Source organism: Salvelinus sp. IW2-2015, linkage group LG19, assembly GCF_002910315.2.
Source record: "Salvelinus sp. IW2-2015 linkage group LG19, ASM291031v2, whole genome shotgun sequence".
NCBI lineage: Eukaryota > Metazoa > Chordata > Actinopteri > Salmoniformes > Salmonidae > Salvelinus > Salvelinus sp. IW2-2015.
Window position 1 is genome coordinate 26,712,517 of NC_036859.1, and position 16,252 is coordinate 26,728,768.

A 16,252-nucleotide genomic window follows, 5' to 3' on the forward strand; every position below is an offset into this window, starting at 1 on the left:
TGGTGCACAGACACGGAAGACAATCACCCACAAACAAACAGTGTGAAACGCCTACCTTTATATGGTTCTCAATCAGAGGAAAACGTCAAACACCTGTCCCTGATTGAGAACCATATAAGGCTAATTACCAACAACCTAAACATAGAAACACAAAACATAGAATGCCCACCCCAACTCACGCCCTGACCAACTAAACACATACAAAAATAACATAAAACAGGTCAGGAACGTGACAAACTGTTTCAGTTCAGCAATATTCTTGGGATGTCTGGTGTGAACTGCTCTCTTGAGGTCATGCCACAATATCTCAGTAGGGAGAGTAGCAACAGTGTTGAACTTTCTCCATTTATAGACAATTTGTCTTACCGTGGACTGATGAACATCAAGGCTTTTAGAGATACTTTTGTAACCCTTTCCAGCTTTATGAAAGTCAACTATTCTTAATCTTAGGTCTTCTGAGATCTCTTTTGTTCAAGGCACGGTTCACATCAAGCAATGCTTCTTGTGAATAGCAAACTCAAATTTTGTGAATGTTTTTTATAGGGCAAGGCAGCTCTAACCAACATCCAATCTCGTCTCATTGATTGGACTCCAATTAGCTTTTGCAGAAGTCATTAGCCTAGCGGTTCACATACTTTTTCCAACATACACTGTGAATGTTTAAATGATGTATTCAATATAGACAAGGAAAATACAATAATTTGTTTGTTATTAATTTAAGAACACTATGCTTGTCTATTGTTGTGACTTAGATGAAGAACAGATCAAATTTGATGACCAATTTATGAAGAAATCCAGGTAATTCCAAAGGGTTCACAAACTTTTTCTTGCCACTGTAGTTCAACTGTCAAAACCCATCACAATCAAAAATATAAGCTTGTTTTGTAAACAAAGTAAACGTAGACAAATGATATATAGCCTCCAAACTATAATTTTTATATMATGGATGGTCGATCCTTGCATCTATAGCTCTGTCTATAGATTTGAGTAGTTACATTTCTCCAACCCCATCCCTCGAAACGGGTGTGTAGAACGCTTTGTTATTGTTTCAAATCAAACTTTATTTGTCACATGCGCCGAATACAACAAGTATAGACCTTAACGTGAAATGCTTACTTACAAGCCCTTAACCAACAGTGCAGTTCAAGAAGAGTTAAGAAAATATTTACGTAAGTAAAAACTATAAAAAGTAACATAATAACATAACAGTAATGAGGCTATATACAGGGGGTACCGGTATCGAGTCAGTGAGCAGGGGTACAGGTTAGAGGTAATTTGTACACGTAGGTATGGGTGAAGTGACTATGCATAGATAATAAACAGCGAGTAGCAGCAGTGTACAAAACAAATGGAGGGGGGTTCAATGTAATAGTCTGGTGGCCATTTGATTAATTGTTCAGCAGTCTTATGGCTTGGGGATAGAAGCTGTTAAGGAGCCTTTTGATCCTAGACTTGGCGCTCCGGTACCGCTTCCTGTGAGGTAGCGGAGAAAACAGTCTATGACTTGGGTGACTGGAGTTTGACAATTTTATGGGCTTTCCTCTGACAACGCCTATTATATAGGTCCTGGATGGCAGGAAGCTTGGCCCCAGTGATGTACTGGGCTGTTCGCACTACCCTCTGTAGCACCTTATGGTCAGATGCCGAGCAGTTGCCATACCAGGCGGTGATGCAACCTGTCAGGATGCTCTCGATGGTGCAGCTGTGTAACTTTTTGAGGATCTGGTGACCCATGCCAAATCTTTTCAGTCTCCTGAGGGGGAAAATGTATTGTCGTGCCCTCTTCACGACTGCCTTGGTGTGTTTGGACCATGATAGAGCGTTGGTGATGTGGACACTTGAAACTCGCGACCTGCTCCACTACAGCCCTGTTGATGTTAATGGGGGCTTGTTCGGCCCACCTTTTCCTGTAGTCCACGATCAGCTCCTTTGTCTTGCTGACATTGTTGTCCGGGCACGACGCTGCCAGTTCTCTGACCTCCTCCCTATAGGCTATCTCATCATTGTCAGTGATCAGGCCTACCACTGTTGTGTCGTCAGCAAACATAATCATTGTGTTGGAGTCGAGATTGGCCACGCAGTCGTGGGTGAACAGGGAGTACAGGAGGGGACTAAGTACCCACCCCTGAGGGGCCCCAGTGTTGAGGATCAGCGTGGCAGACGTTTTGTAGCCTACCCTTACGACCTGGTGGTGGCCCGTAAGTCCAGGATCAAGTTGCAGAGGGCGGTGTTTAGTCCCAGTGTCCTTAGCTTAGTGGGCACTATGGTGTTGAACGCTGAGCTGTAGTCAATGAACAGCATTCATTGACTAAAGGTGTTCCTTTTGTCCAGGTGGGAAAGGGCAGTGTGGAGTGCAATAGAGACTGCATCTGTGGATCTGTTGGGGCGGTATGCCAATTTGGAGTGGGTCTAGGGTATCCAGGAGGATGCTGTTGATGTGAGCCATGACCAGCCTTTCAAAGCACTTCATGGCTACCGACGTGAGTGCTACGGGGTGGTAATAATTTAGGCAGGTTGCCTTCGCTTCCTTAGGCAAAGGGACTATGGTGGTCTGCTTGAAACATGTAGGTATTACAGACTCAGTCAGGGAGAGGTTGAAAATGTCGGTGAAGACACTTGCCAGTTGGTCCGCACATGCTTTGAGTACACGTCCTGGTAATCCATCTGGCCCTGCGACTTTGTGAATGTTGACCTGTTTAAAGGTCTTGCTCACATCGGCTACTGAGAGCGTTATCACACAGTCATCCAGAACAGCTGGTGCTCTCATGCATGCTTCAATGTTGCCTGCCTCGAAGCGAGCATAAAAGGCATTTAGCTCGTCTGGTAGGCTCACGTCACTTGGCAGCTCGCGACTGGGATTCCCTTTGTAGTCAGTAATAGTTTTCAAGCCCTGCCACAGGGCCAGAGCCGGTGTATTAGGATTCAATCTTAATCCTGTATTGATGCTTTGCTTGTTTGATGGTTCGTCTGAGGGAATAACGGATTTCTCATAGGCTTCCGGATTAGTGTCCCGCTCCTTGAAAGCGGCAGCTCTAGCCTTTAGCTCGATGCGGATGTTGCCTGTAATCCATGGCTTCTGGTTGGGATATGTACGTACGGCCACTGTGGGGATGACGTCGTCGATGCACTTAATGATGAAGCCGATGACTGAGGTGGTATACTCCTTAATGCCATTGGATGAATCCCGGAACATATTCCAGTCTGTGCTAGAAAAACAGTCCTGTAGCGTAGCATCCGCGTCATCTGACCACTTTCGTATTGAGCRAGTCACTGGTACTTACTGCTTTAGTTTTTGCTTGAGGGCAGGTATCAGGAGGATAGAATTATGGTTAGATTTGCCAAATGGACGGTGGGGGAGAGCTTTGTATGTATCTCTATGTGTGGAGTAAAGGTGGTCGAGAGTTGTTTTTCCTCTGGTTGCACATGTGACATGCTGGTAAAACTGGTTTAAGTTTGCCTGCATTAAAGTCCCCGGCCACTAGGAGCACCGCTTCTGGGTGAGCACTTTCTTGTTTGCTTATAGCCTTATAGAGTTAGTTGAGTGCGGTCTTAGTGCCAGCATCGTTCTGTGGTGGTAAATAGACGCCTAATAATATAGATGAGAACTCTCTTGGTAGATAGTGTGGTCTACAGCTTATCATAAGGTACTCTACCTCAGGCGAGCAATACCTTGAGACTTATGTTAGACATTGCGCACCAGCTGTTATTGACAAAAAGACACACACCCCCACCCCTCCTCTTACCAGACGTAGCATTTCTGTTCTGCCGGTGCATTGAAAATCCCTCCAGCTCTATATTATCCGTGTCGTCGTTCAGCCACGACTAGGTGAAATATAAGATATTACAGTTCTTAATGTCCCGTTGGTAGGATAATCGTAATCGTAGGTCATCAATTGTATTTTCCAATGATTGCATGTTAGCAAGTAGAATTGTTGGCAGTGGGAGTTTACTCACTCGCCTACGGATTCTCAAAAAGCAGCCCGATCTGCGTCCTCTTTTCCTCYGTCTTGACTTCACGCAAATAACGGGGATCTGGGCCTGTTCCCGGGAGAGCAGTATATCTTTCTCGTCAGACTCGTTAAAGGAAAAACCTTCTTGCAGTTCGTGGTGATTAATCCCAGTTCTGATGTTCAGAAGTAATTTTTGGTCATAAGAGACGGTAGCAGCAACATTTTGTACAAAATAAGTACAAAAATAAGTTACAAACAACACAAAAAAATKAACCAAATAGCACAATTGGTTACGGACGTTTAAAACCTCAGCCATCCTCTTCGGTGCCATCTTAACTGCTGATTGCAGCTTTAAGGGGATTTTTCAGTCAGCTATACATTTCTTGTATTACAGTTGAAGGCTGCTTGTTTACACTGTAATCCTCACTCAAAGACAGATGTGAATGAAGGACTGAAACAATAAATTGAGCTTATTATTTACAGTATATAACAAACAATAAAGGTTATTGTTTTGGGCATGTATTCACAGAGCTTCTGAGAGTAGGATTGCTGATCTCAGGTCAGGTCCCCCCTGCTCATGTAATGCTATGTATAATGATTTTWAAAAGTTAAACTGATCAGAGAATTGGCAATATGATGGTATGATTTATCATCTGATATACTGTAGGTCATAGCTGTAGCCTTACCCCCATGCACCTGTTCCGAAACAATTATGTTTACAATGGAACAATCATGACCCGTTTTTCATAACATAATATCTCCTTTAATAGGGTAGAATCCTTCATCCTCTTGTACACTGGTATAATCCACTCTTTGAGTTCCAGTACACTTGAGTCTATCAGAGGATGTCTAGGGTCCTAGACATGATCTGATAGAGAGAGATTTTATCGACGAGTGTTTTGGCCTGGAGGGCTGATATTTCAGATATGAAGTCTGTACCACTGCGGTGAGTCAGTAGTCACTCATAAAAGCGCTTTGAACGAAAGGGCAAGGCATCAACAAGGTTGTCAATTCAGCATGGCAGAGAACAGAGTGTGTGAGAGGGTGAGGGGCGTGTGTGTGTGTGTTTGCGTGCACACACACACACATGCTTATGTTCCTGACTTAGTTGTGCATTTTATGTATGTGTGTGCGTGTTTTTTTATTTATTTCACCTTTATTTAACCAGGTTGGCCAGTTGAGAACAAGTTCTCAGTGTGTTTATGGATGCGTAGTCCTGTCAAAATGACCAATCATCATAATATGCAGTTAAACATGGCTAGACAGAATCAGTGGGGAGGTATTATCAGTAGGCCTGATAAACAAACCTGCAGTTAATCATGTTTTGTAGCAGAATGTGGTTTGAGCCCACATGTATTCCTATGACATCATCTATGCAGGCTTCAGACGATTTCTTATAAGTTACTCTTGTCCATGATTCCAAAGTTCTGGTAACTTCTCCAGAAATCCTGGTTGGAAGACCTTTTTTTTATTATTCCTTTCTGATTGGGGAATCTTCCAACCGGGATTTCTGGAAAACCTGGGAATTTGTGTAAAGTTACACCAACCCATGGGTCTGGTCAGGGTTACACACTAGTTGTCTCATGACTGGGAGAAAAATAACCAAAGTGTAAAGCATTTACAATGATTGATTTACACCACAGAATGAGAAACAGCTGGTGTCTGTCTGGCTCTTTCTAATTCCTTTGGTGTTGTGACATCAAACAATGTCTTTGCTGTGAGCAATGTCAGTGTGGCTCTGTCCTGAGATTGACATGTTCTCACTAGGAGAGAGAGAGAGAGAGAGAGAGAGAGAGAGAGAGAGAGAGAGAGAGAGAGAGCCGGTTAGGTTACACTCAGACATTTGTTCATCAAACGTACTCGGTGTTCCTATGAATCGAAGTTCTTTCAATGATACACTGAGTAACAGCACAGGTTCTTCTTCTCTTTGGTTCTCGGAGGAACCCAGAGAGGAAATGTTCTATGAACTAGAACTTGTCAGTCTCCCAGAGCATCATCGATGAGTAAAATGTGCCAAAACTTCCCTGGGAGATGAACTGAAAGCTAGTAGCTAGTGGACTGTCCATCCATCCAAACAGACAAGACAAACCACTTAACACACGGCGTAGCTAGCGGCTGGTCCCTGTTGACAGATGTTAGCTCTGACATCAGCAGTCGAGCGGATGTTGTGTTGACCTGTGTTCCTTTCTTTCTCTCTYTCTCCACATTTGGTGGAAAGGGCTCCCCCCTATCTACTTCCCCAGAGTCAGATGAACTTGTGGATACCATTTTTATATCTCTGCGTGCAGTTGGAAGGAAGTTGCTAACCAGCGCTAGTGCAATTGTTATCTAGCATCAGCGCAATAACTGGAAGTTCAAGTCCCGCAAACTGTTGCAGTTTGCATAAATCCCTACTCAAACAAGAAAATACATGTCTGTATCCTTATTATGGATGTCAACATATGTAATGGGTGAGGACTGTAGCGCTATCAAAATGACAAAGTGCATTTCAATCGGACTGCATCAGTTTTATTAGTTTACCACCCCAAGGCAGTGCAACATACACAGCGTTCCAATCCAGTTTACTGTCAAAAATGTGTATAATAGCTGTTTTGTAATGATATGGAAAATGTAGGTAAGAGTGAGGCTGGCCTTCTCCCTTGGAAAAAGGCCCAGAATAAAATGTATTGTTGACTAACAAGCTTATCAATTTTTGTGTGTGTGTGTGTGTGAACCCTGCTTTTCTCTCTACGACTCTCCTGTTGGTTTGTCAAGGCATCCTCTTGTCTTGGAATTTCCCCTCTGGGGGCCGTCGATAAAGTCCATTCATCCATGCATTCATAGAATATCACTGACACAAAAATCCACCACAAAATGAACATAACACAGGACATCTTGAAAATCTTACAACGTATATAATTGACACAAGGTTCCAGGAACAAACAACAGCAAATTACACATATTGACTCAAAACACTTTCTTCTTGCATCTACCATCACCATAAACACAACCTCTCCAAATTAAAAAAAAAATTAAAAAAAAGAATGCTATGGTTTTCTTTGAAATCGTCACCTTTGGGAAATGCTTGCCACATTCAACTTGTGAAGGGGAAAGAGTAGTGTTCAGGGCCASTGGTTATATCAGACCTAGGATCAAATAATATTTGAAATAATTTCAAATACTTTATCTGTGCTTGATTGAGCTGGCCTGGCTTAATGGACAAAATAGGGCCATAACTGCAAACCACATCCATTTGCAAAACCCCAAGCATGCTAGAGCAAACGTGTTCGAAAGATTTCAATATGATTTAATCCCAAATCTGACATTAATATTTCACCCTTCTCAGACTGCAGCCATCTCAGTGGTCCATCTCCATCTGCATAATCCTAATCAGTAGACGTATATGGAGTGTCGACTCGCCTATCAATCCACCATCTTGTGATCTCTGTCTTTGTGCAGATTTCCATCCTATCGATTACCTAGGCCTCTTGCGTCATAAAAGTGCAGCGTTTAATAAGAGGCAGTGGACTTTGAACTATTCAGATTAGAGCGCGAGAGTGGTTGGAGGAGAGAAGAGGGGGAGTAAGGGTGTTGGGGGGTTCTGCAAATTTTGTCCGGTGGCATTGCGAAGCGTGTCCATTGAAAGTGAGTGAAGTCGTCGTGAGTAAAAGTGGTTAGTTGTCTTTCTGCATTGGAATGTCACTGCGGGGCAGTCACACCGGCAGATACGGCAGTTTAAAACCAGGGACCCCTACACAAGCTCACATGGTACCCTCTTTATCAGAGCACTACCTTGTCACAAAATCTATCAAAATATTTCTTGGCCTCTTCACACGTAACCTATTTAACAGAGGTTCATAAGGTTCATAACCGGTCCAAGAGGACTCTTGTAGGTTTTTCACTCAATCTATCAATTGAATAATGTAGTGCATATCAGATCAATGGAATATAATTGTGTGAAGGTTGGAAGGAAAACCTGGATACAAAAGGATCCGCCAGGACCGGCTTTGATAACTACTGCAGTTCTCCTACTTGAGTGTTCTGAACTCTATGGTTCTGAACGGGATCATGTCAGTTCCTGTGTGTCCTCCCGAAATTCCTGCCTCAGAAACCAAAAAGGTCATGCCTAATGGACGTGTTGCTTTGCTACCTCAGTTCTAGTTGCACAGTTCATAGGCTGAAGACCTCAGTTCTAGTGCACAGTCATAGGCTGAAGACCTCAGTTCTAGTGCACGTCATAGGCTGAAGACCTCAGTTCTAGTGCACAGTCATAGGCTGAAGACCTCAGTTCTAGTGCACAGTCATAGGCTGAAGACCTCAGTTCTAGTGTATGACCTTGTCTCTGGAGTCATAAATCTCTCCAATCTCCTCATTGATTGCACTTTCGATGTCGGCTATTGACGAGCGCAGACCGTATCAAAACATCTCCACTCGTCCCTAAGGGGGCCTATTCAGTCTGTGGATAGAAATATATTGCTGTACAAGAGACAATATTTTTAATATCATGTGGAGTAAAGCATTGAATCAGTTCTATACAATATGTTTCTATCTTGTTGAATAAGCCCAAGAAGACCTTCTTTATCACACACACACACACACACACACACACACACCACACACACACACACACACACACCACACACACACACACACACACACACACACACACACACACACACACCACACACACACACACACACACACACACACACACACACACACACACACACACCCTTACCTCCATCCCTCCCACACAGTGGTCTAAGACTGAGAGCCTTGACAATTATTTGAACTAAGTTGAAGTACATCCTTCCTCCCTGGCTGCAAGATTTTCATCAGCAAAGGCCTTCCACAACATTCCCACAATATCCCAATCATGTTGCAGTATGATGAAGCTCTGTCATTGCCATAATGCCCCAAAAAAAGCATTGGAGAATAATTTGCAGGTCTTCATAACAGAGGAATAGTATACCATGAAAAATAGCCTGGGAGGCAGAGAGAACTGAGAGAGGGAGTGGGAAGAGAGGCCCTGTGTGAGAAGAAGGGAGAGAAAGAAGGTGGGAGGTGAGAAGAAAGAGAATGAGATGAGAGGAGGGAGAGAAAAAGCTATTTGAGTGATCATCACAGAATTCCAATCCCTAAGTCAACCCGTCCAAACAGAGAAACGGTCGGTCAGACACATGTACACAGTCTGCTTTACAACAAGTGGTTATAGTGCTGTATGTAAAAAACACTCCACTGTAGCTGGCTGGCTCTGTCCAAAAGTATTCATCATAGGTACCATAAAATCTTAGTCATTAACAAGAAAGTAACACATTATTATGTCGACCAAGGTCCATTATCTGAAGACAGAACAGAGGAGGCTGGTGGAAGGAGCTATAGGAGGACGGGCTCATTGCAGTGGCTGGAATATGGAAACCACTTGTTTGACTCCATTCCATTGATTCCAGTCCAGCCATTACAATGAGCCCGTYCTCCTAAAGCTCCTCCCACCGGCCTCCACTGAGACAGAACAAATGGCAGTACACACCCACACAGCCCATATACTACCATATTCTGCCAATATAGTGTCAATACAGAGGACTACTGTGGTCACACTAACACTGTAATGTGTTTATGTTTCCCAAAAAATTCCCCATCGGGGCCTATAGAGCCACCAAAGCCTAGAGAAACAGATCTGCTCTGGGAAAGACAGAAGTAAGGGTGGAGGGATGGAAGGATCATGTCTGTGTGAATATAATCACGACTATTATTACTGCCTTATATTATCAAGCAGAGGGAAAAACTGCTTATGTGAAGCGTTTTAATTTTCTCACTGTTTCCATGTAATGTGTGGGTTTAAGGGTTTAAGRTTTTTAGGGCCTTACCGAAACCAGATTATCTTTCATAAAACTCATCAATAGTTTATTTAGTTTGAGTTTGGGGTAGAAGTAGTTTTTCTATAAATATTGGGGAGCCCAAAGACGCTCCGGGGGGATTATATTCCTCTGTTTTTAATAAATAAATCATCTCCTCAGACATAAAGGCTGTTGACATGATTAGGAACACAAACGTTTGGCTCAGCATGACTGAAAAGTCCCCCTTACACAGCACAGCGTCAACCAACACTAACATCCTGTATATCTCTATAGTCTATAGATTGACTCTTAACATGTCTTAGGTACAGATATCTCAGAGAACCCAAACACCAGAAAACAAAACAAAATAAAAATGTGAAAAGACCAGCTCTAATGGTGCCGTATACCGTAAAATAAAAGACAAGAACAGAACCAAAAAATCTCKGAATAATATAATACTCATTACTACTTTTGTTCTTATCCGAGACCAAAAGGAAGTCCATTCGTTTTTGTTTGTTTTTTGTTTTGGCAAAGTAAGTAAGTAACCCCACGACATCTTCTCTTCCCACCCCTTGTCCTGCCCCCCATGTCCCAAACTCAGTCTATATTGGTGGAATACCCTGTCAATTATCGCCGGAGCAGCAACATRACCAATGAGAGCAGGTAGAGGGCGATGGATGGGGGGTTGTGGTCAGCTGATGCTTTCACAACCTTCTTGTTCTCCGGAGGGTAGGCGTACACTTTGGGTCTGTCTGTGCTGGGGGCCATGAGGCGCGGGCCCCGGGGACAGTTTTCATCTGTGCACATCCCACTTCCTGAACCACTGACATCATCACCTGAAGACAAAGACAGAGAAGAAAAACAAATACATTTTTTTTAGAAGAAAAAAAATACAGTTTCTCTGGCTGATATGCCAGTTATAACGAAGTTGAAGAGAATAAGTAAGTTAGAATGTTAATCTTACAGGGCAATTCTACCACTTTTYATTATATCASYGCCATACCTTAGTCTATGTGAAAACGGCGCATTTCTACGTTTCGTTTTAAAAATWAMAAAKAATATCCCCTTATACTTGTGGGTATGGACCTATATGGATAGGGCTAAATTGAAATGTTTCTTACAGAAGTATGGAAAGCATATCACTAACCATGGTAGAAATTAAAAGGGAACAATTTGGAGATTATGGGAAAATTATTATACTGAAGATGAGGACACAATAGTTAACCTGACACAAGACTGAATCCAAACACATTACACTCAAATCAAATCAAATGTATTTATAAAGCCCTTTTWACATCAGCCGATGTCACAAAATGCTATACATAAACCCAGCCTAAAACCCCAAACAGCAAGCAATGCAGATGTAGAAGCACGGTGGCTAGGAAAAACTCCCTAGAAAGGCAGGAACCTAGGAAGAAACCTAGAGAGGAACCAGGCTCTGAGGGGTGGCCAGTCTTCTTCTGGCTGTGCCGGGTGGAGACTATAACAGTACAAGGCCAAGATGTTGCTTAGTCCGCAGTTTACATTTTACCTTTTATTTTATTTMTTTTTAACCCCTTTTTCTCCCCTATTTCGTGGTATCCAATTGCTAGTTATGTSTTGTCTCATCGCTGCAACTCCCGTACGGACTAGGGAGAGGCGAAGGTCGAAAGCCATGCGTCCTCCAAAACCCAACCCAACCAAGCYGCACTGCTTCTTGACACAATGCCCACTTAACCCGTAAGCTAGCTACCAATGTCTCGGAGGAAACACTGTATACCTGCGCCCGGCCCACCACAGGAGTCACTAGTGCGCGATGGGATAAGGACATCCCTGCCAGCCAAACCCTCCCCTAACCCGGACAACGCCGGGCTAATTGTGCGCCGCCCCATGGGTCTCCTGGTCGCAGCCGGCTGCGACAGAACCTGGACTYGAACCCAGAATCTCTAGTAGCACAGTTACCACTGCACCACTCGGGAGGGATGAGCATTTTAAATGTACTGTACTTTTCGCCTCATTTGTTGATAAGAAAATCTGAAAATACTCTGGATACATTCAGTAACATGATCAGAAATTCCTGTAAAATGTTTTTTGTAAGACAAAAACAATGACAAGGGTTTGAGTGAGAGGACAAACTGGTGTTTCCAAGTGGCCACACACCTCTCCAAAGTGTGGACTATTTCTAAGTAATTTCAATGCACTTTTATGACTCAAAGAATAGTCTTCAACTATAACGTGCTTCTTAAGCTATCCTAGCTGTGCTGTTGAGAAACTGGAGCAAGCACACTTGTAGTTGTTTTGTTTGGAACACAGCCCTGCATCCCTGCCTTTACACAATTTCTGTTGTTATTTACACAATCCAAAAACAGTCCATTATAAATCGCAATCTGGGTCAGGTGGGCATAATTTGAAAGCTTGTTCTATTGMCAACATRACTARCTAAATGATAAAAAACGATCTTGCAGTGTTAGGCTTTCWAAAGGCAATTCAGAGAAGCAGATCATAATTCAGATGTGTGGTCTGCGGCTAATTTCCTTCACAATACAACAAACAGGCTCATTCTGTTCAGAATAACCCAGGGCATGACGCCATGTCATATTGTAACTATACATCAAACATAGTGATCATAAATGTTGACACTGTATATTACATGAGTTTTATGATATGGAAATGGAGTCACATGTGTTTGGCTTGCTTGTACGACATCAATGCGGTATTTTTTATAATCCTCAATGTCTCATCTTTCAAAATACATTGAGTCTCCGTGATTTACAGCATGTCCCTCACTCAGACAACAAAACATTTGCAAAAGTTGCCCAATTAGCAGGAGGGATGGGGGCAACTTCTTGTTGTGCGATGTGCTCAAGTTCAGAACAGCTGTCAGTCGAGACCTATACAGCGCTGAATTACACATAATCCATGGCCGCTAGCATTTCATAATTAACTTGTGTTAATTTGTGGACTTGTGTCCTGAACAACGGCCCAGTCAATGCATTACTCAAAATCCATCTAGCCAACAAGTTATCTATTTTTCTCTTGTAAACAACCGCCGAAAAATGCGATCTCACCCTCTTTCAAACATTAAACCAAGCAAAATTTCTCTGGGATCCTCAGGAGAAACCAAAATGGTTGTTCGTGGGTCATTTGAACATCAGAAGCATCACCTCAAAAACCAATCAGATTGAAAAACTATTGACTGATTCAAATTTGGATTACCTTTGTTTATCTGAAACATGGCTAACCAAAACATCACCCGAGGTTGCTTATGCTATGCCAGGGTACAATGTTTTCAGAAAAGACAGACAAATGGGTGGGGGGCATCTTGTGTATGTAAAGCAGTGGCGGTCGGTGCCGTTTAAGATGAGGGAGGACATTTTTTTTTTTCATGAGCATTGCCTTATTTCTATTACAGCATATTGGATGACTGTCATTCATATTCCATTCACCCAGTTCAATGTAACATCTATAGGTTTAGGCTACTGCATTATACTCAAATATTTCCTATACCCATCATGAGGTTGCTACAACCTAGCCTATGAATGAAAGTTTACAACGTAGGTGCACACAGGTTGAGATAACATTTTGATGACAAACAGGGACACATGAACAGACAGTGACACATTCAATACCGCCTTACACACTCTTGCCTGCATCTAGCTTATCTAGGGTATAATCATTAGTCCAACAGTGGCAAACATTTCTACTGGACAAATTCAGCAATTTTTTATCCCCGTTTTGTTTGCTTCCGCGCGTTAAGAAACRYTTTTCAACAGAATCGGCAGAATGAATACACCTCTGATCACGCATAAACAAAGTTCATTTTCATAACAGCCACGTTGTATTCATTSTAGCCTCTAGTCTATGCACTCTCCTCCGGCTACACCATTGTGCTTCCGTACAGAGTGCTGTTGAGGCTACTGTAGACCTTCATTGCAAATCAGCGTGTTTTAATCAATTATTTGGTGAAGTGAATATATTTAGTATAGTTTTATCTAAAAAAGATAACTTTGTCAATGTTTAAATTTTTTTTTTTAATGATATTCACTGAGGAGAATGGTCCTCCCCTTCTTCCTCTGAGGAGCCTCCACTGATGTAAAGTATTAAATGSACCCAACTTGAATTCACCCGCGCAATGGAAATCAAATGTATTGCAGTAACTGGAACACTGTCACTATAAATGTCATTCACTGTTGTTGGCATACAATATACTGCCCACCATCATCAAACAACATGTTCTATGAACATTTTGAAGCAATTCCATCAGTGGAAAATAAATAAATATCAGATCATAATCTGACTGTCATTACCAAGAAGCTAACCAAAAAGAAATGAATGTACAGACAAGACAAAAAGCAGGTCTCCAACAGCATACCTTTTGAGTCTTTGTCCTCAAAACTGCTCTGAAAACAGGTGTAAGTTCCGAGATTAGGATTTATAAGGATCTGCGCAATAAAGTTGTCACCAAGCTTAGAAAGGCCATAGCCAGCTTTTATATTGGTCTTATCAACCAAGCTAGAGGAAATAGTAAACATCTATGGGACAATCTCAACACATTATCCAAAAAATGTGTAAAAGCATAGCAGGAAAATACAAGGAATTTTAAAATGAAGATGAAATAGCCTCAACATTTAACAATGTCTTTAAAGACTCAGTTGAGAACCTGATTGTAACATTTGGCCATAGAAATAAAGTGATCACTTTCCCTGACTCTACCTCTCCTGTTTTTAACATAGCTGAAGTGCCTGAGCAGGAGATAATTAAAATCCTAACTAATCTTAAAAACTCCAAGGCACAGGATGTGTATAGAAATGACTCTGCCCTCCTGAGCTCTCCAGTCACTCATCTGGTCAATCTGTCAATTATAGAAGAGGTGTTCCCTGACGACTGGAAATCTGCTGTCATAACACCAATCTTCTAGGCTGGAGATGTGGCCAATTATAGGATCATCAGCATTCTCCCAAAATAGCTGACTGGTTGGACCACTCATGTCTAACATTGAACACAACTAAAACTGTCTCCATCAGGAACAGTGAGACCCATCAGCCTGAGGAAACTGTAAAAGGGACAGAGGATTGAGATGGTTTCACATTTGAAATAATTATTGACTCTAACCTTTCAAAAAACAAATAAAACACGTATATGGAACAGCAAAAAGCAACCTGGTAAATGTCAAATTCATCAGAAACCAAATGTCAACAGATGCTGCTAAACTTTACATGCACGCAATGATTCTCCCCCATCTGTTTACTGTGTCACAACCTGGTCAAAAGATAGTATCACGGCAATGAAASTACTCCAAAAGCTTTATATGATCTAATTCCTTATCCCTTTATAATTCTTAAAACTACAAACAGCGTTTGAATCAGGCATTTGATGGGTTAAGGTTAGGGTTAATGTTTCCAGTAAGACTCAGTTTTAGATTTTGGTTAGTTGTTTTGCAGGTCAGCAGTGTCCTTATACTCTCCCAGGTTCAAGCCCCAGATTAGGGTTTCTGTGCCATTGCTCACACAATGAGATTTACATAATGCAGCACAATAAAATAAAACAGTATAATAATCTTACCTCAGTTATAACAAATGGCATAACAATTTAGACCAAGTTCTTTAGCCGGTAACTTAATTCCAGCTCAATCCTATAAAAATAGCACTGAAATAGCGACGTCTTTTTAAATCATGTGAGCTAACTCTTCACTGATGATAGGCTTCTTAAATATTCTCTCTCTCTAGGTCTACTTTATCAACAAAAAATGTTATGAAAGGGATTGGAAAGGGATTGAAAGGGATTGGTTTGGTTTGCTAGCAACACACATAACAAGCTGGATGGAGGGTCGTTCCACCTCAAAAAAGCACAAGAAAGAAGATTTAGACACCCACTATGTCAGTTTGTTCTGAAATCGTTTAGGTTGTTAGAAACTGATCAAATTAGCCTTCCTGCAACATGTATTTTGCTGAAATATAATTGATCTCTGAGAAATTAACGTAACTGAATGCACACAAATTGGCAATTGTTTATTTATGAGATTCATATAATATTGAATAAATATAGTACCTAACATTTGGATCAAACTTTTTTCTAAGGCACCGTTAGACACCCCACGCCAATCACACCCAGACAATGAGTATATAGTATCAATTCTCTGTTTGACAAGTAGTATGGAGCTGTAGCTCAGAGTATTGTTTATTCATCCTATGTAATGTATTCTCAGTGAATTTGGTAATGTTTTTTTTCCCACTGTTCAGAAACATTTGTCATTGAAGTTGTTCATGTCCCATCCCACATCCTGAAATTACCCCGTTCTGATCAGTAGATGGTGCTGTTCCTCCTCCAATTATTATTTTTTTAATCCCCCACCGCCCTCATCATTAAAGGGATAGTTTACCCAAAATAAAAATTTACATGTAGACTATAAGCTGTCAATGGTCAAGAGGGGTATCCTAAGAACCAGGTTTGAGGAGTTAGCAAGGTAACTTTGGTCAACTCTGAGTTTAACCGGTCACACGAAAATGG

The 16,252-nt window shown here is 41.8% G+C and overlaps 1 protein-coding gene and 1 long non-coding RNA gene across 3 annotated transcripts in view; both read right to left on the reverse strand.

The window, feature by feature from the left end:
• Positions 1–6,824: 6,824 nt before the first annotated feature.
• Positions 6,825–8,536, reverse strand: LOC111979806 (uncharacterized). The gene is made up of 2 exons (XR_002879374.2): positions 8,115–8,536; positions 6,825–8,079 (listed from the first exon to the last, which is right to left on the reverse strand). It is a non-coding gene; the product is annotated as an uncharacterized lncRNA (long non-coding RNA).
• Positions 8,537–8,616: 80 nt separating this feature from the next.
• The window catches only part of LOC111979670 (glypican-1-like), a 175,131-nt gene continuing 167,495 nt past the window's right edge, over positions 8,617–16,252 (reverse strand). For both annotated transcript variants that reach the window (XM_024010291.2, XM_024010292.2), the window contains one exon: positions 8,617–10,602. In XM_024010291.2, coding sequence (XP_023866059.1) covers positions 10,394–10,602 — 209 coding nt within the window. In that variant the 3' untranslated portion in view covers positions 8,617–10,393. The remainder of the gene's footprint in view (positions 10,603–16,252) is intronic.